At 42.4% G+C, this 27,774-nt stretch overlaps 2 protein-coding genes and 1 non-coding gene across 3 annotated transcripts; 1 reads left to right on the forward strand and 2 right to left on the reverse strand.

Moving 5' to 3' along the window:
* Window positions 1-1,576: 1,576 nt before the first annotated feature.
* On the reverse strand, window positions 1,577-22,651 carry LOC123478049 (oocyte-secreted protein 3). The gene is made up of 8 exons (XM_053925869.1): window positions 22,562-22,651; window positions 20,195-20,325; window positions 18,359-18,472; window positions 7,678-7,777; window positions 4,925-5,106; window positions 4,346-4,443; window positions 2,436-2,595; window positions 1,577-1,929 (listed from the first exon to the last, which is right to left on the reverse strand). The coding sequence occupies exons 4-8, from the start codon at window positions 7,736-7,738 to the stop codon at window positions 1,849-1,851; spliced, it is 582 nt and encodes a 193-aa protein (XP_053781844.1). The 5' UTR covers window positions 7,739-7,777; window positions 18,359-18,472; window positions 20,195-20,325; window positions 22,562-22,651; the 3' UTR covers window positions 1,577-1,848.
* On the reverse strand, window positions 2,671-2,817 carry LOC112317465 (U4 spliceosomal RNA). Its single transcript, XR_008427036.1, has one exon. It is a non-coding gene; the product is annotated as a U4 spliceosomal RNA (small nuclear RNA).
* TCN1 (transcobalamin 1) lies at window positions 16,646-27,774 on the forward strand. The gene is made up of 9 exons (XM_053925868.2): window positions 16,646-16,936; window positions 19,188-19,373; window positions 20,225-20,362; window positions 21,223-21,378; window positions 22,634-22,824; window positions 25,376-25,556; window positions 26,572-26,758; window positions 27,261-27,379; window positions 27,545-27,774. Exons 1-9 carry the CDS (start codon window positions 16,858-16,860, stop codon window positions 27,604-27,606), a joined length of 1,299 nt encoding a protein of 432 aa, XP_053781843.1. The 5' UTR covers window positions 16,646-16,857; the 3' UTR covers window positions 27,607-27,774.

Below are 27,774 nucleotides of genomic sequence, written 5' to 3' on the forward strand. Positions count from 1 at the left end.
AAACACATGTTGTTCTAAAACAAAAACTCATAAACACAGACAACAGTATAATGGCTACCAGAGGGAAAGGGGGGTGGGGGGAGGTAATAAAGGGTAAAGGGGGTCAAATATATGGTGATGGAAGGAGATTTGATTTTGGGTGGTAAATATTCAATGCAATATATAGATGATGTATTATAGAATTGTACACTTGAAACCTATATAATTCTATTAGCAAATGTCACCCCAATAAATATAATTAAAAAAAATAAATAAGCACTTGTTCTAAAATGTTTAACTCATTTAGCCATTAAAAGAGTCCTAGGAGGGAGATATTATTTTACTCCCATTTCATAGATAATCACGTGACACATGGAAGAATTACAAAACCAGCCCTAAGCCACACGCTAGTAAGTGAAATGCAGTCGGAACAGAATTCAGACTCAGATGAGAGTTCAGACTCAATATTGGTTTAAAAGTAGGAGATCAACACAATTGCTAATATCGAGGAGGGTTCCTGGTGTGAAGATGTGCTTAATTAACTGGCAGATAGGAACCACTCACTCATCTTTCCGAAAGTTCTTTCTCACCTCCACTCACAAGTGGTTAAACTAAAAGAATTCTAATGTGTTATCAGGCATAAACTAGCAGAACCATTGTACAAGGGGGAAATCCCCCCAAAATGAATTATTTTCTGCAGGGCAGGCCCCTTGTAGTAGAGGCTTCCCCCTCTAGGTGAGGGTTCTAGGAACCCATCTGTATCAGTGTACCCGCTGGTGCTGTTGTGAGAGGCTGTGTTTGGCTTCAGTGAATTTTTTTTAGAGTCTTTCAACACATTTGCCCATTTCATGGTGGGTGATGTACGAGTGCACCTGTCTACACCACATTGAGTGCTCAGCAGATTTTGATGGAAAAAACCCAGCATGACCCTGAGCCCCACCCTCCCTATTCACCCAGTCTCGCCCCAAGCAACTTTTTTGTTTCCCTGGATGAAAAAGTCCTCAAAGGGAAAAACATTTTGCCGGTAAGGAAGAGGTGAATCAAAATAACAGCAGAAGCACTTAAAGGCATCAAAATCAACAAGTTCAAAAACTGTTTTGAGCAGTGGAAAAAATGTCGCAATTGGTGTACTGCATCAAATGGAGAGAACTGTGAAGGCGACTGAAGTTTAAACGTGTAAGAATAAACACACAATTTTATATAAATAAATTCCAGGTTTTTTTATTTGGGTCCCCCCCCATAAGTTATTTTTTTAAAGATTTTATTTATTTATTTATTTTTTAGAGAGGGGAAGGGAGTGAAAAACAGTGGGAGAGAAATATCAGTGTGTGTGGTTGCCTCTCAGGCGGCCTCCACTGGGGACCTGGCCTGCAACCCAGGCATGTGCCCTGATTGGGAATTGAACCAGCAACCCTTTGCTTCACAGCCCTCGCTCAATCCACTGAGCTACACCAACCAGAGCCCTCATAAGTGATTTATTGAACAGCTACTTACAGCAGACTGAGTGACAATGACCTTCCACACCAACCTCACAGTATGGGCCTTATGTGAATTTAGCACTCAGACATCAAGAAGTATAGCCAGAAAGACACAGAATGTTTTATTTGTAAAATCAACTCCACATAAAAATTATATACAGATACCTGCTTGTCATTAGAGAATATACAAGGGCTACATTGCCACTTTGCTAAAAAACACACTTTTTAAAAATATAGGAAACATTAGGCACTATCCCAACACATCTGGAAGTTATTCTAGATGGCCTCCCAGGAGGTGGCATAGAAAAGTTCCAAAATCTATAGCGACTGGTTTAAAAACTAGCTTTAAGAATTCTAGAGAACACACTTACGAAGATTGCTACAGAATAACCTAAAACACAGCCACATTGGCACTCTCATTGGCTGAAGAATGAGGCCTTTTAAGTAGACGTGATCGATGGGGTGGCTTCACCTGCAGAAGAAAAAGACAGGTAGTTAATGAACAGCTGCAATGTTGCTACCAGCAAACTTGGTACAGAAAACCCAACTGACTCCTCTTTGACCAATGAATACTGAGCACCTACTATGTGTCAGGTCTTAGATGGGAAGGTTGAGGAGATTGAGACATGTGGCAACTTTTATCCTAGTACGAAAGCACTATTTAAAGTGAATGGTTTGATCGTTAACCCCGATTACATTTAAACCAGGTGGAGATTTAGTTCGTTTGACTCAATAACCGCAGTGAGGGAAGACTTATCAATAAGACCACAACAGACATAGACTCTTGGAAGTAGCACTTTTTCCAAACATGATCATAATTAGTGTGGGACTTATCACATTAGTGATAAGACACTAGCAATAGTAAATCGTAATAGACACTATTTAAAGTAAAAGAAAAAGAAAACTAATAAGCAGAGACTTGAGCTTTGTCCTTCCTTCTATCAACCACGTCATTGTCGCCTATTCTAAGGATCTCACCGCGGGGTCTTGAAAGTATGGGATCCAAGGCAATCCAAACAAGCAAGTATTCTGTAAGTTCCAGGAAAGACCAGATTTGGCAGAGGGAAGGTCACTGTCGGACTCCGTAAGTCTGTTGCCAGTAGTGATTGGAGTGGTATCTGAAAAGGATGAGCTAAAACTTTAAAAAAAGAGAAAATTTGCCTATCAGGTCAAATTTTAAAATAAGTCACTAAGTCTCATTTAAACCTGACTGATTGCTGCCTACCCCCCGTAAATAGTGGTGGCTTTACTGCCAACCCCCTCCCCACTACCACCACGTCCCCTACTTGATTTTTTCAACTAGCAATAATTGCACCTCGGATAAACCTCATTGGCTACGATACTGCCCCTGCACAAAGCTCTACTTGATTTTTTTTAGGAGTAACACAATTAAGAGTTTCCCCTCCAAATGGATAAATGGTCATGGAAAAAATACAATTAAAAAAATTAAGAAAAGAGTTCCCCACTCCCCCTGCCAATACCCTACCTATCATTGGGAATCTATCCCCCAATCAATAATGTTAGTTCTGATACCTTTATGCAGAAGTTCCCAAAGACAACCCTCCCAGGCATAGAGCAGGAGTCAAAGATTTTTTAAATTTTCCGTTAGAAGTAGAACCTAATCAACAGAACAAACAAGTGAGCAAAATAGAACCAGAGACATGGACATAAAGAACAAACTGACAGTGCCCAGAGGGGCTGCGGGAGGGGGATAACGGGAAAAGAAGGGGAAGTGTCAAGGAACATGTATAAGGACACGTGGACTAAGACAACTGGAGGATGGAGGAGCGAGGGTTGAATGTGGGGGGTAGGGGGTGGGGTAGGGTAGGGGAGAGTAATGGGAGAAAAATGGGAACAACTATAATTGAATACAAAAATTTTAAAAATAAATGACAACAAAACTACATACTAGAACACTGAAAGTGTTATTTCATTGATCCTTAAGTTATAAAAAAAGTTTAGTAAATTTTCCCAAAAGCCATATAGGGTCATAGTATCTATGTCGAACAAGCACCCTAATTTCTTTTTTCAAAAGAACACTAGTTTTTCAATCCAATAATGCCCTTTCAAGTGTACAGGTTTATGTAAGTCACCACAGTTAGAACATAATGAGGTCTTACCTAGAAGAAAGAGTTATACAACTTAGGTCAGGATTAATTTTTTTAAACATTTGATCATAAAGGGTTGAAACTGAATGCTTTTGCCACCGTTCCTATCTTCCCAAGCATCTCCTGATCTCCAGAGGGGCGACTTTGTGACAAGGGGTGTTTAGGTCCTCACTTCCATCTCCTAACTACGCGACCTTAAGCATTTCAACCTCCGAGCTCTAGTAACCCACGGTACTGTCTCAGTAGGACCCCCACAAGCAGAATCTGACCAGAAGATTTAAATACAGGTGATTTATTGTAGAAGTGCCCCCAGTAAGGCAATGGGGAAGCAAAGAGAGGAAAATGAAGATAAGAAAAGCGTGCTATTTCAGGCAAAGTCCTTGCCTCAGCCGAACCTGCAAGAGAGCTCCAAAGTCAAATGCTGCCTCACACTCTGTCCTTGAATCAGGCAACAGGCTCAGTTTTCTTACAAATTCCACTCAGTCATAGAGGTGGGGAGAATTTTGCCAACTCCCAGGCCCAGGTGGGGTTATTAAATGCCAAACTGCCCAGAAGCAAGGTGAGAGGCACACAGAAATGGACAGGACAACCCAAGTGGGCCTGGGCAGAGCATCTGCAATGACAAATGGCATAGAGAAGTATTTCATTGAACGAAGGAATTGTTCAAACCAGCGTCATTCCAGGACTCCAGCCCAGCTGAGCTTCACTTTCCAAACGTTTGTCTTTTAACGAGCAGTTCTTAGAAAGCAAACTGTGAACCAGCTGGTCCATTAAACTCACCTGGAAACAAAGCACATTAAGGGAATTCTTCCAGTGACTCCTTTGTGAATGATGGTATAGTGGAGAGCTGAATAAAAAATCACTCCATAGGAGAAAACCTAATGGGGCAAAAAGACCTTTTTAATACCACCTCACCCAGGGGTTTTAATGAAATCTGGACAAGGAACAGATCACATCAAGATGTACGATCTTTATACTAAAGTCTCTTCAGAGACCAGCAAGAAAACACCAAGTCAGGCTCTACCAGGGGTGTTGAACCCACGGCCCACAGGCCACATGCGGCCCGGGATGGCTATGAATGCAGCCCAACACAAAATCGTAAATTTACTGAAAACTTTTGACTTGAAAAATCAGTATATTCTTCCCTAATGAACCATGAGCCCTTCAAGACCAAATCCTGGGCCCCATTGGTCTTTATCGTAAAAGTACCAAACTCAAGTGTCATAAAAACAAGCAGGTTACTCATCTTTGGCCTTGACTGTATGTATCTGGCACTGACTAAGCATAGCACCACTGCAAGGTAAGATCAGGCTGACGTTCAGGGGTTAGGCTATTATTTGAAATGGCCACAGCTCTTACCTCTTTCTGAATCCCACACTCGGTGACCAGGTACTTAAACTCATATCCCTTCTTAGGGATTATGTTGGTTACAGGACAGCCAATTCCCAGCGACAGTGTGTCAGAATGCAAAAAGTGATCTTGACCAAGTAGAGTCGGTTCAACCACAGCCCAGAACATAGAAGAAGTACATCCTACAGACACTGTTGAAAGAACACCCCCAAAAAAGATTCAGATAAAAATTTTAGTCCTGGAGGATACTCAGAGAAAATCTGTGCAAAGTTTCTTCATAAACTAGTAAGTACCCCTGGGAACATCCCTGAGAGATGCAATGTGATCGTTCAGATGAAGTTGTAACAGCTGTGAGAGAAAAATTAACACCAGATCAGGATCTTGCAGGCCTATCTGGAGGCCATCTTCATTTCCTCCTCCCAGTACCATTTCCTTAAAAACTGCAGAGTTAAGCTACACGTGCAATGCTGTCTCTGCTTCGCTCACTGTGTGGGACTGCTCCCAGGGCAGGGGAGCCTCAAGCTGTGTGCCGGCCTTGGGTCTACAGGACGAGGCCAGTGTAAATGATCAGTAGGACACTTCTTCTGGCCCTCATCCGAAGCAGCCACACACCTTTTGTAGGTGAAGGAACAAAGGAAACCATATATTTGAGCAACTGCTGAGCTTCCTAAGAAATGAAGATCTGTCCCTGCTGTGTCTCCTGCTCTGCATCCTTCTCTAAAGCAAAGTGAAGAGAGTCTTAGATTAAAGCCTACTCATGTCCGCTGAGTGGGACCGTCAACTCGACTCATGATCCATAGCTATGGTGTCTCATTCACCCTACGACCAGGGGTAAATTCAAGTTTTCACATAGAAATGCAAAGACACGTTCTACAGATAAAGCTACCCAACACTGTATTTTCATGATTAGGAAGTATTAGAAATAACAAAATTAACATTAAGTTTACTTTGTATGTAGTACTTCTATCCAGTGATGTTTTAATAAAGAAAAAATAACTTACATGAGAAAAGATCACTGTAAATTAAGCCACCAGTAGACCACATAGGGTAAGTGGGCTACAAATAACAGATATTAAAAGATAATTTTATGATGCAGGAAAAATAAGAAATGAAGAGAGAAAAAATGGAGCGTGAGAACTAACACACAATCGCTTAGGAGGGGGCAGGGGAGACCGGACCAGGAGGCTGGATTAGGAGCGGATCAGTGCGGCACAATGGGAGAGCAGTCTGAAACTTTAAGTTGGGAAATCTCTTTCCCCGGGTGGCATGATGGAAGGGAAAGCCGCACAATGGGACATATGTGTATCTAGAAGGAAGAATATAATTATCTCTTTCCCAAACATAAAATAAACTAGATAAACCACTTGCTTTGGAGTGTGGGGGCGGGGCATGGAAGAGAGGAAAAGAGAGAGCATCACGACTACCGAAGTTAGAAAAATAGCACGGTGAGTCGTTGCTCCCGAAAGCAGCAAAGAGGAACAGCCAGCAGCCTCTAAGAAACCGCGCCTTCAACCAACAAAACAGGTACCTGACTCTTGCTCAGAAAAAGCCAAAATCATGCACAAAAATAATGACTGGAACTTCACAAAATCCTTCATGGTGTTGGTCGTCAGCTCCCCACCAACAACCCTTGAGAAACACAGGCAACTGGAAGCGCCTGGCCTGCTCTGGGTAGTTTTGTAGCCAACGCCACACCCAGCTGACTGCATTTACAAATTACTTTACTGATTTCTTTTATTTTCTAGGAATGTGTATTGGGTTTTTCCTGGTCCAAATTGCTTAGTGTCTGAAAAATACGGAAAGTACAAAGAACACAATAAGCATTCTTTATAAAAGTGGACATTTTAAAAAATATTCCCAGAAAGACTTCTTTCTCCCTCCTGAATCTGGACATCTCATGACTGCTCCAGTACCGAAATCAGGGACGCATGTGAAATGCCACTGGCAAATCTTTGAGACCTGTGACTCCTCCAGGCTCTCTGAAGCTCCTGGGGACACAAAACGTTCAGGAGTGTCAATGCCTGTTGATAAAGTGTCAGGGAATGACACTCAGGGAGATATTTTGAGACTGGTTTTCAAACACAAGCAGCATCGGAATCACCTGCTGGGCTTGTGGAAACACGGGTTGCTAGGCTGTGTCCTGGAGACTTTTATTCAGGGCTGGTGTGGATTCCTGAGAATGTGAATTTCTAAAAGTTCCCAGGGGGTGGCTGATGCTCCCGGTGCCGGGACCACGTTGTGAGAACCACTGACTCAGATACTCTCCCTGCAGAGAGCACCCAACGTTATCTGGAGTGCAATTTGAAAACACAGATGGGTTAGCCCCACTCCAGTCCAGTGGGTCCTGCTGTAGTGGAAGCTTTACAGCACCTGTGAATCACTGCAGTTCCTTGTCAAAAAGGCCAGTTCCCACAGTCTAATAGAGAGGGACGGAGCCCAGGGATAGGCATTTTTACCGATGCCCCAGGTGAATTGTGGGGGCTCACATTTCGAGAAACCTTGAGCAGAGGGCCTGGGGACTGTCGAAGAGGGAGGGAGCGAGGCAGGTCTCCAACTCCAGTTATTTTCATTTCACTCTCGTCTGTTTTATAGTAGAGCCTTATTTTTTTTTTTTAAAAAAAAACACCAATATTACAAATCCTCTGTGTCCTTTGAAGTGTAAGATCATAATTTTCCATAAGACATCAGATGTGCCTAGGCTACTCAATAAATGTCATCTTTGAGGAATCAAGGAGGAATAAAAGAGTGAATGCAAATCTTACTTCGCTTCATGTGTTCTCTCGGTATTTCCCACATCGGCCTGACAGAAACACTGTAAAACATTTGTGCTAGTGGTCGCGGTCGTCGAGGATCTGGAATGACCTGAAAGAACAGAGGGAGCAGTCCAACTAGCGTGACGTGAGGGCAGATTCCAGAATCCGCAGTCTGAACAAAGCCTTTCCACAAGGCGGGAAGAAATAGCCTTCACCCTACGTAGCATTTCACTCCTTCCTCCCTGTTTCAGCCTCTTCCAGACATCCGCATATGATAACGGGGAAAAGGATGGGACAAATCAGTTGCCACCATGCCATTTTGTGTCACCCCCTGACATGGGAAGGAAGGGCCTCTGCTCAGCGATCCATGCTTTCGAGGGTCTCCCTCTGGCTTTCTCCATCGTGCCTTTGGTTGGGAAAAAAGGTATGATGGACCAAGAGGACAAGCCCCCAGAATTCCCTGCCCACACAGCCCTGAGCTCACACTCGGGGCCTGCGCAAGACCCTTCCCGGAGTCTGCCCTCCTAAGTGTGTGTACCCTGCACCCAGGGAGGAGCCAAGGGGCAGTTGCCTGCTCCTTGTGAATGGACCTTGGATGTGTCGTCTGTAGTGCCCACACATGTGTGCACATGGATGGGAGGGCCCTTAGGGCACAGGTCAGAGTGGGGTTGGAAGGAGGGGAGACACTGGGCCATGGGCCGTGGGCTGGGGAGCGCAGTGCAGTGGAGACGGATGATGGCACTCACCACGTGGAAATGTTCCGGAAGGGCATTCTGAGTCTCCGAGAATTCTGAATTAAAATCTTTCTTTCTTTCTCATTGTGAATGTTGGCTTATCAAAACAGGAAGACAGGACAGATCTTGTTTAAGAGTTTCTTCAACTGATTTATAACTTTTACGTAGAGATATGGTATATGTGCCTCCACTCATACCCTTGTTCCAACCCCACACATGCAACTCAGGAGTAGACCTGCAGCTGTTTGTGCTCAGCTCAGAGTAACTTGCTTTGGGCCGCATCTCCTGATCACCCGAGGAGCCCTGAGGACCTTGTCTTGCTCTCCTGATAAGCCTGGAGAGACTTGGGTTTCACCAGACATTTTGGTGCTTGGCTCATGTCTCAACAGTCACCCTCAGCAAGTCAAGCAAACAACCAGAATTACACAAATCTTGCATATCAGCACAAAGAGAGGTAAGAGAAAAGGAGCATAGATTATCTCAAAGTGGATCTGCTTGATTAGATAGAAATACTGAATAGATGACTCCACCATATTTAATAGTTGGGTGACCTTGACTCCAAACCCCAGAGGCTTCAATCCTGAATTCTCTCTCAGTCCTGATGGAAGTCACCTCAATAGCTTACTTTTCTTCTAACATTTGCTCCAATAAGATTATCTACCAATATGTGTTGTTAATTAGTCATTTGGCTCTGGATCTGAGGAGTTTCCTTCCGGCAAACATTTGACAACCTCTTGTGTAGCAGGCATTTCGTGTGGTACGATAGGAAATACAAGAACAAACAGGAAAGACTTACCCTTACCTTTGAGGAACTCACGGTCTGGCAGGGAGACACATGGTAAACAAACACAGTTAAATAATTCTGCAAGTAACTAATTGCACTTCTCAGACGTGCTACAAAGGAAAGCACAGAGTGCCAGGAGAGTAGATCACAGGAGCGCATAACCAGGTCTGGGGTGCAGAGAGAGCACCCCTGAATAAGTGGTATTTAATCTGAAGGAGGAGCGGGCTTTTTGAGGAGACAGGAAGTAGCACCACCTGAACGCAAGCATTCAAGGGAGGAAAACCACTCGTGCAAATAAGCTTTGAGGCAGGAAGGAACCTGGCACAACAGAAGAGCTGGGGAAAAGGAAGTGTGGAGCGTGGTACACAAGATAGTGAAATAAAGGCTGAAGACACAGGCGAGGGTCGGAAAGTACAGGTTTTTAGAGAATCACATTTAAAATACAGAGTTTTATTCAAAGTGAAATGGACGGCTTCAAGGTCTTGCCCAGAAGCAAATAATCAGAATCATGGTGTGGAAGGTCACTGTGGGTGTGAGACCACACTCAGAGCCCCCAGAGTCGCAGACATATTTTCAATTCCATGAGGATTTGACTAACTTAAAAAAAAAAAAACACCATTGCCAGGACCATGAAATGTCTCTTCCGCAAGAAAAACTCAAAACTGACGCTTTCCTAGAGTCAAAGTCTTAGGGTACTCTGCGTCACACTCTATTCCTTGTGAGTTCCTTTCTTTAGATGCGGTGTACACATTAATCAAGTTCGGAAAATGCTGCTCTAGGATTTAGACGGACAGGGGCCAGGAGGAGGGGCCAAGTGGCTAAAACAAAAATGTGGAAGCACAGAAATTACAGTAATTTAGACCAGAGTAATGGCTGCGAAGGCAGAGAAGCAGACTGGTTCCAGAAGGCAGAATGTTTGGCACTGGAGACTGCTTAGCTCAGTGGCTGAGGGAGTCAGGTACCAAGTTTGACCATCAGATTTCAGGTCCACAAAAATGAGATGATGGTTATTGAGACAATAAGAGTTAAGAATTACATGCTGCCTGTCATGTTCTAGGTGCTATTCCAGTGCCCTTATGGTAATTCATAAAATTCTCACAAAACCTTAGGAACGAAGACCTATTATTACCTCCATTTTATTGATCAGGAAACTGAGACTCACAGAGGTAAAAGACTTATGTAAGGCTGTTTCTACATCTCTAGCCAGGACCACGGTCAGTGAACCAGCCTTCTCAGGATAGAACAGAGGAAATGCCAAGCCAGGAAGAAGAATTCGAGTTAGCTAATTCTGCGCTTGAGCTTATGTGCATACAAGCCTTTCTCTGTTGGTGTGCCTTCTTAACACAGCCCTCCTCAGCAGGGCCACCGGGGTTTCGCAACTTCCTACCTGTAACTCGAAGTTCCCACAGAACTTTCGTCCATGGATGGCTGTATCACACATTGTTTCTGTTGGGAGATGTGAGCAAGGGACCTCCTATTTCACCATCTTGCTGACCCAGAGCAAATATTTTAAAACTAACCTGGTGGACGGGAAGATGGCGGCAACATAGGTGGGAGCGGAATCCACTTCCCCGCAACGCCAGGGAAATACCTAGCTGATCTGAGGAGCAGAGCGAACAGCCAACAGTATTCCAGCATATACGAAGATCAGAGACCAAAGATAGAGGACATTGAAAGATCTGACGGTGCGACAACAAAACCTAGAGTGCTGAAAAGACTAGAGTTAGACCGTGTTAAACACATAAACGTCAGCTCAAGACCAGTGAGCACAGGAGATTAAGGAGACAGCACCACCGAATCCCATTGGCATTCTACCATAAAAGTTCATATCATAAACCCAGGGATTCAGAACAAAGCAATTTAAGAAGCAGAGGCCAACAAGAAGAGCCTCACAAACAATGGGAAGACAAAGAAACAATTCCCAAATGAAAGGAAAGGAGGAAGTCTCAGAAAGAATACTAACCGAAAAAGAGGCAAGTCAACTATCAGATACTGAGTTCAAAGCAATGGTCATCAGGAAGCTCACTGAGCTCTCTGAGCTCAAAGAGAACTACCAGAAACTACAAGGAAACTACAATGAACTCACTGCAAACTATATCAACATGAAAAAGGAAATAGAAAATATCAACAAGAGCCAAGAGGAAATGAAGAATACAATTTCTGAATTGAAGAACACAGTAGAAGGAATGAAAAGCAGACTTGATGAAGCAGAGGATTGGATCAGCGAGCTGGAGGATAAAGTAGAAAAAAACACCCAGAAGGAGCAAGAAAAGGAAAAGAGGCTCAGAAAGAATGAAGAGGCAATAAGGGAAATGCAGGACAACATGAAACGTAACAATATCCGTATAATAGGAATACCAGAAGGAGAAGAAGAAGAGCAAGGGATAGAAAACCTGTTTGAAAAAGTAATGATGGAAAATTTCCCTAATCTGAGGAGAGAAAAAGTCACCCAAATCCAGGAATCACAGAGAGTCCCACACAAGAGGAACCCAAAGAGACCCACTGCAAGACACATCATAATTAAAATGGCAAATTTCCAAGACAAAGAGAGGATCTTAAAGGCAGCAAGGGAGAAAAAGGAAGTAACATACAAGGGAGCCCCAATAAGGTTAGCAACTGACTTCTCAATGGAAACGCTCCAAGCCAGAAGAGAATGGCAAAAAATATTCCAAGTAATGAGAACCAGAGGCCTGCAACCAAGACTACTTTACCCAGCAAGGCTCTCAATCAAGATAGAAGACCAAATAAAGAGCTTTCCAGACAAAAGAAGTCTAAAAGAATACAGCTCCACCAAACCAGCTCTGCAAGAGATGCTAAAGGGACTGCTTTAAGGAAAGGAAGGAAAAGAGAAAGACAGAGGAACACAGGTAGGAAATAATGGCAATGAATAACTACCTATCGATAATAACCTTAAATGTAAATGGATTAAATGCTCCAATCAAAAGACATAGAACAGCTGAATGGATAAGAAAACATGACCCACACATATGCTGCCTACAAGAAACCCATCTCAGGACAAAAGACTTACACAGACTGAAAGTGAAGGGCTGGAAACAAATTTTCCAAGCAAACGGACAGGAAAAAAAAGCAGGGGTAGCAATACTCATATCAGACAAAATAGACTTCCAAAGAAGGGCCATAAAGAGAGACCCAGAAGGTCACTTCATAATACTCAAAGGAAGAATCCACCAAGAAGACATAAGCATTATAAATATATATGCACTCAACATAGGAGCACCCAAATACATAAGGAAAATCTTGGAGGATTTCAAGAAAGATATTGACAGCAACACAATTATAGTAGGGGATTTTAACACCCCACTATCAAAAATGGACAGGTCTTCCAAACAAAAGATTAACAAAGATATTGTGTCACTTAACAATACCCTAGAGGAAATGGACTTAACTGATATATACAGAGCTTTTCATCCCAAAGAAGCAAAATACACATTCTTTTCAAGTGTCCATGGAACTTTTTCAAAGATAGACCACATGATAGGACACAAAGCAACCCTCAACAAATTCAAGAAAATTGAAATCATATCAAGCATCTTCTCTGACCACAAGGGTCTGAAACTAGAAACCAACCCCAAGGGTAAAAACCCAAAACACTCAAAATCATGGAGACTGAATAGCATGCTATTAAACAATGAATGGGTCAAGAACGAGATTAGGGAAGAAATCAAAAACTTCCTGGAAACAAATGAAAACGAACTCACAACAACCCAAAACCTATGGGACACAGCAAAGGCAGTCCTGAGAGGGAAGTTCATAGCAATACAGGCCTACCTTAAGAAGTTAGAAACAATTCACACAAACAACCTAACCCTACGCCTACAAGAACTGGAGGAACAACAACAAAGACAGCCCAGAGCAAGCAGAAGGAAGGAAATAACCAAGATCAGAGCAGAACTAAATGACATAGAGACTAAAAGCACAATTGTAAGGATCAATGAATCCAGAAGCTGGTTCTTTGAAAAGATAAACAAAATCGACAAGCCTTTAAGTAGGCTTATCAAGAAGAAAAGAGAGAGGATCCAAATAAACAGAATTAGAAATGAAAGTGGAGAGATTATAACTGATACCACAGAAATACAAAGGATCGTAAGAAATTACTATGAAGACCTATATGCTAAGAAATTTGAAAACCTAGATGAAATGGACACATTTCTGGAAAAATATAATCTTCCAAAACTGACTGAAGAAGAAGCAGAAAACCTGAACAGACCAATATCAGCAAAGGAAATTGAAGCAGTCATCAAGAAACTCCCATCACACAAAAGCCCTGGACCAGATGGTTTCACAGGAGATTTCTACAAAGCATTTAAGGAAGAACTAACCCCTATCCTTCACAGACTATTCGAAAAAATCCAAACTGATGGAAGACTCCCAAACTCTTTTTATGAAGCCAACATCATCCTAATCCCAAAACCAGATAAAGACACAACGAAGAAAGAAAACTTCAGGCCAATATCGCTGATGAACATAGACGCTAAAATTCTCAACAAAATATTAGCAAACCGCATCCAGCAATATATTAAAAAGATCATCCACCATGACCAAGTGGGATTCATCCCAGGGATGCAAGGATGGTACAATATTCGCAAATCAATAAACATAATACATCACATCAACAACAGCAAAGACAAAAATCACATGATCATATCAACAGATGCGGAAAAAGCATTCGATAAGATACAGCACCCATTTCTGATAAAAACACTCAGCAAAGTGGGAATAAAGGGAGCAGTCCTCAACATAATAAAGGCCATATATGAGAGACCTACAGCCAACATCACATTCAATGGACAAAAACTTAGAGCTTTCCCACTAAGATCAGGAACAAGACAAGGATGCCCTCTCTCACCACTCCTATTCAACATAGTATTGGAAGTCCTAGCCACAGCAATCAGACAAGAGAAAGCAATAAAAGGCATCCAAATTGGGAAGGAGGAAATGAAACTGTCACTGTTTGCAGACGACATGATAGTGTACATGGAAAACCCTATAGACTCCACTCAAAAACTACTCGACCTAATAAATGAATTTGGCAAAATAGCTGGATACAGAGTCAATACCCAGAAATCAAAGGCATTCCTGTACACCAACAACGAAACTGCAGAAACACAAATCAGGAAAAAAATCCCATTTGATATAGCAACAAGAAAAATAAAGTACCTAGGAATAAACCTAACCAAGGAGGTAAAAGACCTGTACTCAGAAAACTACACAACACTGAAGAAAGAAATTAAGGAAGATACAAACAAATGGAAGCATGTACCATGTTCATGGATTGGAAGAATTAACATCATCAAAATGGCCATACTACCCAAAGCAATTTATAGATTCAATGCAATCCCTATTAGAGTACCCATGACATATTTCACAGATATAGAACAAACATTGCAGAAATTCATATGGAACCATAAACGACCTCGAATAGCAGCAGCAATTTTGAGAAAGAAGGACAAAGCAGGAGGTATCACAATACCTGATATCAAACTGTATTACAAGGCCACGGTAATCAAAACAGCCTGGTACTGGCATAAAAACAGGCACATAGACCAATGGAAAAGAATAGAGAGCCCAGAAATAAACTCAAATCTATACGATCAATTAATATTTGACAAAGGAGGCAGGAGCATAAAATGGAGCAAAAACAGTCTCTTCAACAGATGGTGTTGGGAGATCTGGACAGCTACGTGCAAAAAAATGAAACTCGATCACCAACTTACGCCATACACGAAAATAAACTCAAGATGGATAAAAGACTTAAATATAAGCCGTAACACCATAAAAGTCCTTGAGGAAAACATTGGCAGGAAAATCTCAGACATTCCACGCAGCAACATCCTCACGGACACATCCCCTAAAGCAAGGGACATAAAGGAAAGAATAAACAAATGGGACCTCATCAAAATAAAAAGCTTCTGCATGGCTAAAGAAAACAGCACCAAATTACAAAGAGAACCAACAATATGGGAAAACATATTTGCCAATGATACCTCAGACAAGGGCCTGATCTCCAAAATATATAAAGAACTCACACGACTCCACTCCAGGAAGACAAACAACCCAATTAAAAAATGGGCAAAGGACTTGAACAGACACTTCTCCAAGGAAGACATACAGAGGGCCCAGAGACATAGGAAAAGATGCTCAGCACCACTAGCCATCAGAGAGATGCAAATTAAAACCACAATGAGGTATCATCTCACACCAGTCAGAATGGCCAACATAAACAAATCCACAAACAAATGTTGGAGAGGATGTGGAGAAAAGGGAACCCTCGTGCACTGTTGGTGGGAATGCAGACTGGTGAGGCCACTGTGGAAAACAATATGGAATTTCCTCAGAAAACTAAAAATGGAACTGCCCTTTGACCCAGTAATTCCGCTGCTGGGATTATACCCTAAGAACACTGAAACACCAATCCAAAAGAATCTGTGCACCCCAATGTTCATAGCAGCACAATTTACAATAGCCAAGTACTGGAAGCAACCGAAGTGCCCATCAGCAAACGAGTGGATCCAAAAACTATGGTATATTTACACAATGGAATTCTACGCAGCAGAGAGAAAGAAGGAGCTTATACCCTTTGCAACAGCATGGATGAAACTGGAGAGCATTATGCTAAGTGAAATAAGCCAGGAAGTGAGGGACAAATACCATATGATCTCACCTTTAACTGGAACATAAGCAATCGAAGGAAAAAGCAAACAAAATATAACCAGAGACATTGAAGTTAAGAACAATGTAACAATAGCAAGGGCGGGGGTGGGGGGTGGGGGCGGGGACAGTGGGTAGAGGGGATTACAGGAACTACTATAAAGGACACATGAACAAATCCAAGGGGGAGGGTGGAGAGGGGGGAGGGAGGTGGGTTCACCTGGGATGGGGTGAAGGGATGGGGAGAAAAGGCATACAACTGTAATTAAATAACAATTAAAAAAAAAATTGAGGAAAAAAAAAAAAAAAAAAAACCTAACCTGATAGTATTCACTAGAAGTTCTTGGAAGAACTGAGAGACAACACTTCTCACATGCAGCACGTGGCATCTTGCCTGGTATCGTGCCTGTAGCATCTTGCCACAAGCTCCATGTGAGCCAAAATCCACATGCATTGTGTATCTTTGTGGTTATCCTTGGGCCTGGAAATTCGCAGGGCGTCTATCTTAGGAGAAAGTCATCGGTCAAAAGCCACTCTGCCTCCCGTGTGCCGGGCCCCCCTACACTGCCTGCTCCAACTTCAGGCTTAGAACTTCTGCTTTCACATTCATGTGTTGTAAGCCCTTGCCCCGTCAAGTCTAATGTCCCAGGACACATAAAAAACAACAACAGTGGAATGGAAAAGAGGGAAATAGTACTGAAAATAGTCATTCACCTAACGTATTCTCATTGGGATGAAGGCAAGCAACAAATGTGAACCTTGAAGGGTTGGAATAGGAAACAAATTATTTCCTCATTCTCCCTGACTGTACCTTTCCAGATTTCTTCCTGGTTGGTCTTATTACTTAGAAAAATGCCCTTGACCACACCTACCTGACTTGCTCAATATTTGCTTGAGTAAAAGAGGCTGCGGCAAGCTGAAGCAGGAGCTCTCATTGTCTTCTGTCCGTCGCCCCATAAACAGCCAGCCTAGTCCTCCCTCACCTTCCCAACCACTGGAGAGATGAGACAGTCACACCAGCTGCCCCTAGTGGGGCTCTTACTGTTTTCTCTTATTCCAAGCCAACTATGCACCATCTGTGGTGAGTACCCTCTGATCTAATAGTACTCCAGTGTGATAGACTCCTGACAGATACGGATAGGAAACTTTGTAGAGAGTTACCTGAGAAAAGACCCTCTTTCAGATCTAAATGTGGAGGGACTCCAGGAGTAACATGAAGGGCGGCCAGAGAGGCTAAGGAAAGTTCTACAAGGTGTATTATTCTAAGCAGGATCATAGATTCAATGTGAACTTGCCTAACTGTTCTACTACAGTGACACTACCAAGTAACTGCCTATTTTTGTTCATTTTCAATGGTGGAAAATTCATGACCCCAGAAAATTCTCAAGATCATGGAAAGTCATCTTTTGATTGTGAGATACAATCTGTGTTCCAAAGTTCCACCCATGGGTTTTGGGTTAACCGTTTGTGACTACACAGAAAAAAACAATATTAATAACCCCTTTCAAATAATGAAGGCTGTTCTCTGGTCAGCATTGAGTTTAGCTGTCCCAAGCTACACATCCCCCTCCCTTCAGCTTTTCCCACAGGACATGGGTACAAGCCCCATTATCTCTCCTTTGGGTGTAGGCTCCAGCAATTACGTGGTTCTATTAAAAAGCAGTAGTAGAAGAAAGAAAAACTGGGTTCAGGTCTAGTCTGATCCCTTAGTAGCTGAATGATCCAATGTTCCTGATTGTTTAACTTCATTCATAAACAGAGGACAATCAGAGAAGGGTGTTGAAGCAGATTTCTTGAAGTCTAGAGTAGCTCTCAGATGTATGATTTCTCTCAGATGTAAGTCTTTACCTTGGAATTGAGCTTCAAATCAGCCCAAAGATGCATCTGTGGCTTCATCTTCCTGGTGCTCCGTAGCCCACAAGAAGAGAGCAACACCACAACAGAAAGACGTGTGTTCGTACAAGCTAAAGCACAGGCCGGGCCAACTCTAATGTTATTTCCCAGCCTGTCATTTCTTTGTTGTATCCTAAGAATAGGGGTTCTCTCTAGAGGCTTTGAAGTTCAATTCATTATACAGAATAATTAACTTTGCCCTTAGTAGTCAAGGAAGCTGATTTGACTTGTTGAGCAGGAACTAAAAAGTCTGCTTCATAGCCAGAAAATCTGCTGAACTGGATGCTTCCACAAAACGTCAGAGACGGCCCAACAATTGTCCAGTTGTACTTGTGGCAAAGCCTGACCTTTCCACAGTCACTCAATTCAGATCTTACTGATCTCTATTTTAAAATGAGGGAAGGTGGGCGAGGGAAGGTGGGCAAGGGAAGTCACATGCCCTGGATTCTCTAAGTATAGAGATAGATGGTCCAGCTAAGCTAAAAGTAATAATTTGTACAGTATTTTACAGTTCATTAAGTGATTTCTTGTCCAATATCTGTGAAGTAGGTGTTAGTATCCACTATTTTAAAATGCAGAGACTGAAAGTCAGGGAAGTTATGTAACTTACCCACAGCCGTAAGTTGAGAAGCACAGAATCCAGCCAAGGTCAGGCTGGACCAGCGTTCATGTTCTTCTCATTGTCCCTCTAATCCATGATAATCTGGAGATGGGTAGGATTTTCCTGGGATTATAAACAAAGCATATTTAGAAATGTTTCGAGTGGTAACTAACTCTTCTTATTCCCCCCCAGTTGTTGGGGGACTCTGGATTCTCTTATTCTTCCCCCCTATAACGTGACTCCCACCATCCTCCCCCCGGGGTTTGGGCAGGTTGCTGGCTAGGACTGGAGAGTTTCCCAAAGCGAGCATACTGCTAAAGAATGATCTTGATGCCTGGTCAGTTAGGTTATCAGCCAATTCCTTTTGGGGTCCAGTCTCCAATATGACATAGAATGTTTGCCTTCTCTCCCTCAGTATTAACCAAATTGAGTTGGCAGAAGATGGAAAAGAAAAGAACGGAATCCAGAAATCAGAAAGAGCTATAGACTGGGAGTCAGAAGGTGTGCATTCCAGTCTCCATTAGGCCTCTGATCACCGAATTTTCTTTAAGGACTCCCTCTCTAGGCCTCGTATTCAAAATTAGGAAATGATACTAGATCTCCGAGGCAGGGTTGATATTCTGTCAGTGCCCAGTGGCAAGGAGGAACTAGGGGTTAAAATATTGGAGTTTTTCATGCTGGTTGGTAAAGGAGTAGCAGGGGCTCCAGCAACACAGCCAATGACCACTGGGTTTGTCTATGCCTGTGCCATATCTGTTACTAAATATTTTAATATTACACCTGTTTCTAGCCTTAATATTTTCTGTGCATATCTTATGTTCTCCCTCCCCTGCCACAGAGGTAAGCCAAGAAAACTACTCCTGTCTGACCATATTGCCTCTGCTAAATACAATGATCAATTCAAAATATACCAGAGGAATCCAAGCTGCCAATGTCCTGTTGTCCCTCAGACTTATTGGGATCCAGGACCAAAGCTTAGAACGACAGCTGATCCAAGAAGTCAGAGAAAATGAGGGGAAAAAGGGTGAGTACATATGTTCTCTGCAAAGTTTAGGGTAACGGTTGCCTGTGTATCCCCAGTGAGCCTGAAAAACTGTGTGCAGAGTACCCCTTCTACATCTGTCCTAGCTGTGTAAAACCTGAGGTGGCTGAAAGGTACCTCGAAATACCCTGCCAATTACTCTAGAGCCACTTACTTCTTTGGGTCCTGAAAACCATTTTTCTTCAAGAGGTCACAAAGAAAAGCAAAGGAAATTGTAGAGTCTTACCCATTGGTATTGCTCTATAAGATAGCTGAGTTCACAACCAGTCAGGGCTGTGGACCACAACCAAGAAAGCTGACAACAGGCAGGCAACCACAGGGCAATGGAGACGTGGCCTGGGTTTGAGTCCAGGCTCCACCTTGTGCCTTTCATGTCAATGCGGAGCCCCAGCTTTCTGTTTAATATCTGGGGGAAATGAAGCTACCCCTAACTACCTCTTATTGTAAGAATTATGAAAAAGCTGGGAGTTTTGATAATCTATCAGGCAGAATATAAAAGTCAGTTATTACTGTCCTGGCAAGATGACATCCACAAAGAGAGAATATCCCAAGATTTCCATCATTTCTCTATTTTTCTTCCTTATTATTCTTATAAGCATTGCATGATTCCAAAAAGCTCCCATATTTCATGGGAAAAACCTAAGATCTAGCTTACATTTTTATAGTACAGCTAGAAAAGGCTCTGCTTGGGGGAATACAGAGGGGACCAGTAAAATATCAGTAGAGAGTGAACAAAAGGAAGAAGTGAGAAGTGAAATAAGTCACAAGGAAGAGAGGAGGCCCAAAATATCAAAAGTATATACCTTGTTAAAACTGAATACTTTTCTTTTCAGGGTTAGATTTAACCTCAGGACAGCTTGCCTTGGTTATACTGGCTTTGGGAGCATGTCAGAACTCTGATGAAACCATTACATATGTTCACCTAGTCGGCCAGCTAGAAAAGAAATTCCAAGAAGAAATTAAAAATATGGGTGAGAATCAAGTGTTCAGAGATCCTAGTCTTCTTTTCCACTGATTCAGAAATGTATGCAGTTTCTTTCCACCCTCCTTTTCCTCTTCATTCCATTCACCCCACTCTGTCTTTGTAGATCACCTTCCCTTTTCCTTGTTTTTACTTACATTTTGAATTGTCTTTTAAAATATGTTCAACCGAGCATTGACCCTACGTGAAGGACTACCTTACATAAAGCCTTAATGTTTACACGCACACACACACACACACACAACATAGTTCTCTAGTCCTCTGCAAGCTTGACTTTTAGACAAATAATGAATCACACCAGAAATACCTGAGCAATACAAGACACAATGTCATTGGTACCAAAGTATGAAATGCTAGTAATAAAAATGGCCAAAATTACTTCATCTCTGGGAACAATAGGTTGACCATGATGGCTGCCAGCGAGGCGCATTGTTTTTATTTCAACTGCTACCCAATATTCTATAATTCATTAAGTCCCTCCAATCCTGCCCTTCTTTGAGATGGCCTCAACTTCTGCTTATAGCTTTAACACATTACTATTGAAAGTACAAGAGGCTTGGGGGTGGGAAATCTGTCCTAGTCCTAGCTCTGTCACCACCTGAATATCAGGATAGTATTTTAATCTCTTCAGTCCTGGGTCTCCTCAGTGATAAGATGCGAGGACTTGAATTTGGTGGCTCTTTAGAGCCTTTACATTTCTCACACTTGCTGATTCTGTGAGTGATTGTCCTTTCTATTACTCACCACTCCTTAAGTGTAAAGAAACGGGAATAAAGTAAGTGGGATAGACTGCAAATGTATTACCCAGTACCACTTCCATGAGTAAGCTCCTTCTTTTCTCTCTGCCAGTGACACACGATGGCAATCCGCTGACTAGCTACTACCAACTCAGCCTGGACGTTCTGGCCTTGTGTCTGTTCAAGGGAAACTACTCAATCACCGAAGTTAATACATACTTCACTCCTGAAAATAAAAACTTTTATTTCGGTGGTCAGTTCTCAGTAGGTGAGTTATTAAATCCAATTCCATTGATAGAGAGGACACAGCTACCAGTAGGTCTTCCCTTAGAGTTTTTCTACCAGTGAGTACTTAGATTTTTTTTCTATCCCATCTACCATAGTCTCCTTAGAAGGGAACTTTCTGTTTGAGAGGAATGGAAATTGGGGGAGGGGGGCAATTAAGTCTCTTTCTAGATTTCTAGCATAGTAGAAAAACCTGGGTCCTATCCCAGCTCTTCTTTGTTATAGAACCAATGGACGTTAACTTTTGACTTTAATTTTCCCATCTTTTAAATGACGATAGACCATGAGATCTTCATATAAGACACCTTAGGAATATCGGTGTTAGAGAAAGGGAATACTGTGGGATTTTTATACCATAACCTTTGCCCCTTTTTCCAATTTATTGGAACCATTTGGATGTGTGAGTTTACTTGAACAATGCAACCTCTCCAGGTGACAAGGCCAGATATTTTGATCAACAAAGTGTGTATTCACAATGGGGGGGGACCAGAAATTTTCCTCTGGGTCAGCTTACCCATCTAAAAAAAAAAAAGGTCCCTTCTAGGCAATTAGCATTATTCAGCCCCTATGTATCCAGATACACAAGCTCAAAGAAAATCATTCAGTATCTCTGTATAGTAAGAAGAATGTGAAATTTATCATACTCCTTTTCCTATGAAAGAGGGAACCAGGTAACAACAAGCCAGAAAAGAATACCTTATTCTCCCTTCTTCCAATCTCTTGCCTCATCCTCCCCCTTAAGGAAGTCTATTGGAAAACAATTCTCTTAAGTGCCATTTTCTAATCAGTCTAATGGAAACTTTGGAAAATTACAAAGACATATTTTGTTTGGTGGATCATCCTTCGTTTTCTCAATTCCTTTGCCAATATGACAGAAAGATTTTTTAAAACGAAAAAAAAAAAAAAAAAACCCAAGATCTAAAAGTGGAAGACTGTTCATGTGTATGCACCTACAAATTTATAAGTGTTTCTATGACCAAGGTGTGAGTTAGTGAGTACAAGGTGCTGGTTACTCAACGCAAGGAAGGAATCCTAAAATATTTGAGTGATTAGTATTGAAGGGATACTTGCTATATCTTGAAATCCTTCTCTCCCACCATCAACTAGCATGACCAGCCACCCCGGCCCAGGTATGTTCCTCTTGCAGCACTGGAAGTCCCACGTACCAGGGAACCCATCAGTGCAGGGCACACTGGCATGGTTGGTCGCCCTATCACCAATGTTCGGTTTCCTGGCAGACACTGGCGCGATGGCTGTCCTGGCCCTGACCTGTGTGAAGAGGAGCATAATAAACGGGCAGATAAAAGCAAGTGAAATGGATTTAAAGCACATCAATAATTATACAGAGTCACTTGTAAAAAAGATTTTGCATGAGAAAAAAGAAAATGGTCTCATTGGAAACGTATTTAGTACAGGAGAAGCTATGCAGGTAAGTCAGAGGCTAACACAGGAGACAGAGAGGGGAGTCATGGAGGAAAGCAATACCTCCGTCCTTTCTTATTGGCCTGCTAAGATACTAGTATCCATTCTGTTTCCTATACTAACTTTGATTTCACTCACATCTCCCTCCCTGCCTGAAATGTATTCTCCTTACCTTCACTCTTCACATTTTCAGAGCCAATGCTTCGATGAAACTTTTTTTGACAACTTCTTCAAGAAATTCTAGAGTTGACTACAATTACAACCTGTCTTGCTCTATCATATGCAATTTCACACTTTACCATATACCATTGTTTTGAGCGTTCATCTTACCTCCCAAATTAGATTATTGTTGTTCAAGTTGCAGTGGCAGGAACAGCAGCTGGTATTTAGTGACATTAACTCATTAATGCACAAAACAACCCAGTGAGGAAAGAATCACTACCTTCATTTCCTAGGATAAGAGCATGAATCATAGAGTGTCAGTAACTTGCAATTGGGGGTGAAACCTAAAGAGTTGCTTTCAGAGCTCACACTCAGCACCTACGCTGTCCTGTAAATCTTCCTTGAAGTCTCCGACTTTATTCCTGCACTGATTTACTCAACTCTAAGAAAAGATCAAGGAACGCTTACAGAGAAAGATTTTCACTGAGTATTTAGGAGGAATAAAGGTTTGCCATGCAGACTCAGGGTAAGAGGACCTTCAAAGGGACTGAGGATGGCAGGACAAAGACCAAAGGCACCAAAGAACATTGCACATTTTAGGGAGATCAGGGTGTTCGGCATGGTCAGCATCGGGTCCTTGGGAAAAATCACAACATGAGGCTGGTGCTGCAGGCAGGGGTCCAACCTCAAGGTTGTTTGTGTTGTTGTTACTATTCGTGCCATCTGCCCTGCTAAGTTTGAATTTAATATGAAACAGTGGCTTCCCATTCAGGCTGCACATTTTGAATCACCTGGAGGAGCTTTTAGAAAACACTCATGTTTAGCCCCCACGCCATCCAGTTAATAAAGGAACATGTAAAAAGGACACATGGACAAAGCTAATGGGGGCAGGTTCAAGGGTGGGAGGTGGGGATGAGTGGGTGGGGGGTGTGGTGGGGGAAAATGGAGATACCTGTACTTAAATAACCATAAAAAATAAAATAAAATATTTGCTCATTTAAAAAAAGAAATTTAGGGGTGGATCATGAGCTTCGGTCTTGTTTATTTTTAATTTTTTATGGTTGTTCAGTTACAGTTGTCCCCATTTTCCCCCCCTGTTGCTCCCCCCTACCCTGTCCAAGCCCCACTCCCAAAGCCAATCCCAACCCCATTGTTCTTGTCCATGGGTCCTTTGTACATGTTCCTGGACTTGACCTTCCCCCTTCTCTCCCCCATTATCACCGTCCCCCCTCCCCTCTGGTCACTGTCAGTTTGTTCTTTATTTCCATGTCTCTGGTTCTTTTCTGCTCATTCCATTCACTGTCACGAACAGGAGGAGTTCCTTCTTGCTTTCGGCTGCTTGGTCTTGTTTAAAAGCCCTACAGGTGATATTAATTCCCAGTAGGATCAACAGCATCTGCCTGCAAGACAGTTTTTAAGAGGAGATGTAGTATGCTCAGTTTTGTCTCTTTTAATATCCCACAAATGCTTGGTGACTGCTTGGTTCACCTGAAGAGTCTTCAAGAAAAGATGGAATGGGGGACTGCTCTTCCCTCAGAAACTACAGAGCAACATCTTCAAGTCCAACCCGCTTTACTCTTTGTCTTTCTCACTTAAATACCCTCCTGACTTCCCCCACCCCATAGCTCTGCTTCTTCAATCCTGCTTACACCTGCTGGCCAGATAGTTTCTGTCCAAGAACCTATGAGATTTCCCACTGTCAAGCAAATAATGTCAGACACTTCAACCTAAAGTTCAAGGGTCTACCGATCTTCCCCCGCCCCCTTGTCTAGACTGTTCCTCCACAATGTGCTCCCTATACACCAGCCCTCCCAGAACGGGAGAAATCCCCGGGGATTTTGCTAAAATGCAGATACTCTCACCACAACCAGGCCAGGCCCTGGCCACTGCTACTCTAGCACCTTCCATCTTGCTGTTCCCTCTGGGTACAGGGCTCCCCTCCTCATGTCACCTACTGAAATGCCACCATATCATCAGGCCTACCTCAAGTACTGCCTTCCCCACCAAGGCTTGCCTTGGCCCCACTAAATGTTTAGAGCTCTTCCTCTTTCGAAAGACTGTGCCACTAAATGCTTCTCTTAGAGCATGCATCCTAGGGGCTCCTTTACAATGGTTTTTCTGTTAATGATATTTATTGAGTGCCTCCCGTATGACGGGTGTTGTTCCAGTGCTGGGGATACAAGAGTGAATATGGTAGAGAATGTCTCACTGGTGCTATTATACTTTGTATTATTAAGCAATTCCCCACCTCCCCACTCAAAATAGTTTATAAGCTTCCTGAAGTCAGGAAATGTCTTAGCTGGATAAGGCACCTCCTTTGTAGTCAGTGTCAAATGAATATTACTGAATTAGATGTAAGCTTTCCCCTTTAAGTAATTCTCTCTCTCTCTCATTAGGCTCTCTCTGTCTCAGCAAACTATTACAACCTAACCGAATGGAATTGTCAACAAACTCTGCATACAGTACTCAAGGAAATTTCTCGGGGATCGTTCCGTATGCCAGCTGCTGCAGCCCAGATCTTACCTGCCCTATTCGGAAAGACCTACTTGGATGTTAACAATGGCTTTGCTTGTGGTTCAGATATAACACTAAAGAGCAAACTGTTTTTGCCTTTCAGCATAACACCCAAAGCTCGTGAGATTTAGGTGTCCTTAGGGACCAAAAGTGACCATATAAAGCACCACAGTGCCCCTATAGAACTCAGTCCTTGATATGTCATCAGAGATTGAAAGCCCTTGAGGATTTGTTCTTAACAGGGTAGTAGATGTCATTCTTGGTTTAAACATTGATAAATGAGGTAGACTTGAGGAAATGATGCCTATCTCCAAAGGGATTTTTCTGATTGCCAGATATAGAGAGATGTTCTGAGCATCTTCCCATCCTAAACAAAAATGACATCTCTTACTTTCCATTAGGCACTGTAAGTGATCCCTCAGAGCAATAAGACATCTGTGCTGAAGGAATATGGCAATATTGTAAGAAATTGCAGCATGAATCATTGATTCAAACAACTGGTTTTAAAACAAGATAAAGAGACTTAACTCCATCACATTCATTCTTGGTTCAGCCACTGACAGGTTTAGGGAACTTGGACAAAATATTTAACCTCTAAAGTTCAATTTTCTAAGTAAGAAATGCAAATGATAATAGTACCTAACATAGGTTTTTGTAAGGACTGAATGAGACAGTTCACATAAAATGACTACTAGTACAGTACTTGGCACAATGTTTTTTTCATACATGTTAAGAAATAAAAGGGGGGTAAAAAAAAAAAGAAGCATTCTTGTATGCTGGAGCAAAAGAAAAATAAAAACAGGAGCCTCCACGAAAAATGGGAGAAGAGGGCAACTGAATTGTTTAAACAGCTGGGAGTCGAGCTGAACACAAGCATTTGAAGCTGGTGACCATCTGGTTTTAATTTCTGCTTTAGTCACGTGAGAGATCTGCCCCTTGATGATGCCACTTGCTCCTGCGGCAAATCCCTTTCTGCGTAAGGGAAAGGAGTTCATGAATAGAGGTTGGATAGGTGTGCGACTCTAACATCACTTTTATTATGCCCAATAAAAATTCCTCCCTGCTTTCCTGTCTCTGCCAGGTAGCTTTAACATCTCCATTCATGAGCCTGTACCTGTGGAACCTAATAGCTCATCCTCATGGATCTCAGTCAATTACACTGTGAAAATCAATGAAATGTATTTCACCAATGTCACCGTGAAAAATGGTTCTGTCTTTCTGGATGTGATGAAGAGAGCTCAGCAAATCAATGAGACTGTATTTTGGTATGTCTGTACACAACTGAAGGTTAAGGGATTTAGTGAAATTTTGAAAGACTCAGTAAAAAAATACATCTGCACATGAATACAAAGTATATTTAAAACACATCTTAATCAGTACCTTTGCTGGCCATCTTCATCTCATGTCAGGGGGTTAAAAAAAGAAGTGAGACCGTTCATCTTCTAGCACAGGTGTCTACTATGGCATCAGGTGTATCTAGGGCATCAGGTGTCTACTACGGCAGGAGGGAGGGGCAGGAACCAGGGGCACCATGCCCCTAATTCAGCATGGACGGTAGACTGCCTGCATCAGAATCACCTGGAGTGTTTATGAAACATGCAGATTCCTGGTCCCAGCTCAGACCTACAGATTCAAAGTATCTCCGGATAGGGCCGGGAAATCTGCATTTTGGGGGGTTACATTTTCAAGTGATTCTTAGGTACATTAAAGTTTGAGGAATGCCTTTAAAAATTGTAAGTTCCTGTAACCCATTCACTGTCCCCACAGTTTCACTTATGCGGAGAGCTCATGGGGCCCCTACGTCACCTCTGTTCAGGGTTTGGAGGCCAACAATAACAACAGAACCTACTGGGAACTTCTGAGTGAAGGCAAACCACTGAGCCAAGGTAAGGGTGAGTGCGCCAAAAGCCCCAAAGAATGAAAATGCCCAGAGTGTTCGGACAGGAGGGCGTGAGCTTCTGTGGGAAATGTGCCGAGGAATTGGGAGAACGATACCCATTATTTCGTGCTTTGGTGGTCAAGTCAATTAACCCACTTCTTCTTCTTTTCAGGAGTTGGTAGTTATGTTGTTCATAATGGAGAAAATTTGGAGGTTCGTTGGAGCACATACTAATAAACTCAAACTCTCCTCAGCCGGATCTAATTCTTTTGCAGGAGAATTCCATGTGGAAATTGGCCTCATGCCTTCCTTCTCATTGATCTCAATCGGGGTAGGAGCATCAATAACCTCCCTTTCTGTCTTTGCATGTTCAATAAATATCAACAACTATGCAAAAAGAGC

Source organism: Desmodus rotundus, chromosome 5 (assembly GCF_022682495.2).
Source record: "Desmodus rotundus isolate HL8 chromosome 5, HLdesRot8A.1, whole genome shotgun sequence".
NCBI classification, from domain to species: Eukaryota; Metazoa; Chordata; class Mammalia; order Chiroptera; family Phyllostomidae; genus Desmodus; species Desmodus rotundus.

What these genes read in the sequence shown, in the direction of transcription:
- LOC123478049 (XM_053925869.1), bottom strand. Translation starts at nt 7,738, where the DNA reads ATGTTTTACAGTGTTTCTGTCAGGCCGATGTGGGAAATACCGAGAGAA. An exon ending in GAGAGAACACATGAAGCGAA is followed by an intron (nt 5,107 to 7,677) that starts GTAAGATTTGCA and finishes TTCTTTCAACAG; the next exon opens with TGTCTGTAGGATGTACTTCT. An exon ending in CATACTTTCAAGACCCCGCG is followed by an intron (nt 1,930 to 2,435) that starts GTGAGATCCTTA and finishes TTTCTTCTGCAG; the next exon opens with GTGAAGCCACCCCATCGATC.
- TCN1 (XM_053925868.2), top strand. Translation starts at nt 16,858, where the DNA reads ATGAGACAGTCACACCAGCTGCCCCTAGTGGGGCTCTTACTGTTTTCT. An exon ending in GTACAGGAGAAGCTATGCAG is followed by an intron (nt 22,825 to 25,375) that starts GTAAGTCAGAGG and finishes CTCTCTCATTAG; the next exon opens with GCTCTCTCTGTCTCAGCAAA. An exon ending in ATCAATGAGACTGTATTTTG is followed by an intron (nt 26,759 to 27,260) that starts GTATGTCTGTAC and finishes CTGTCCCCACAG; the next exon opens with TTTCACTTATGCGGAGAGCT.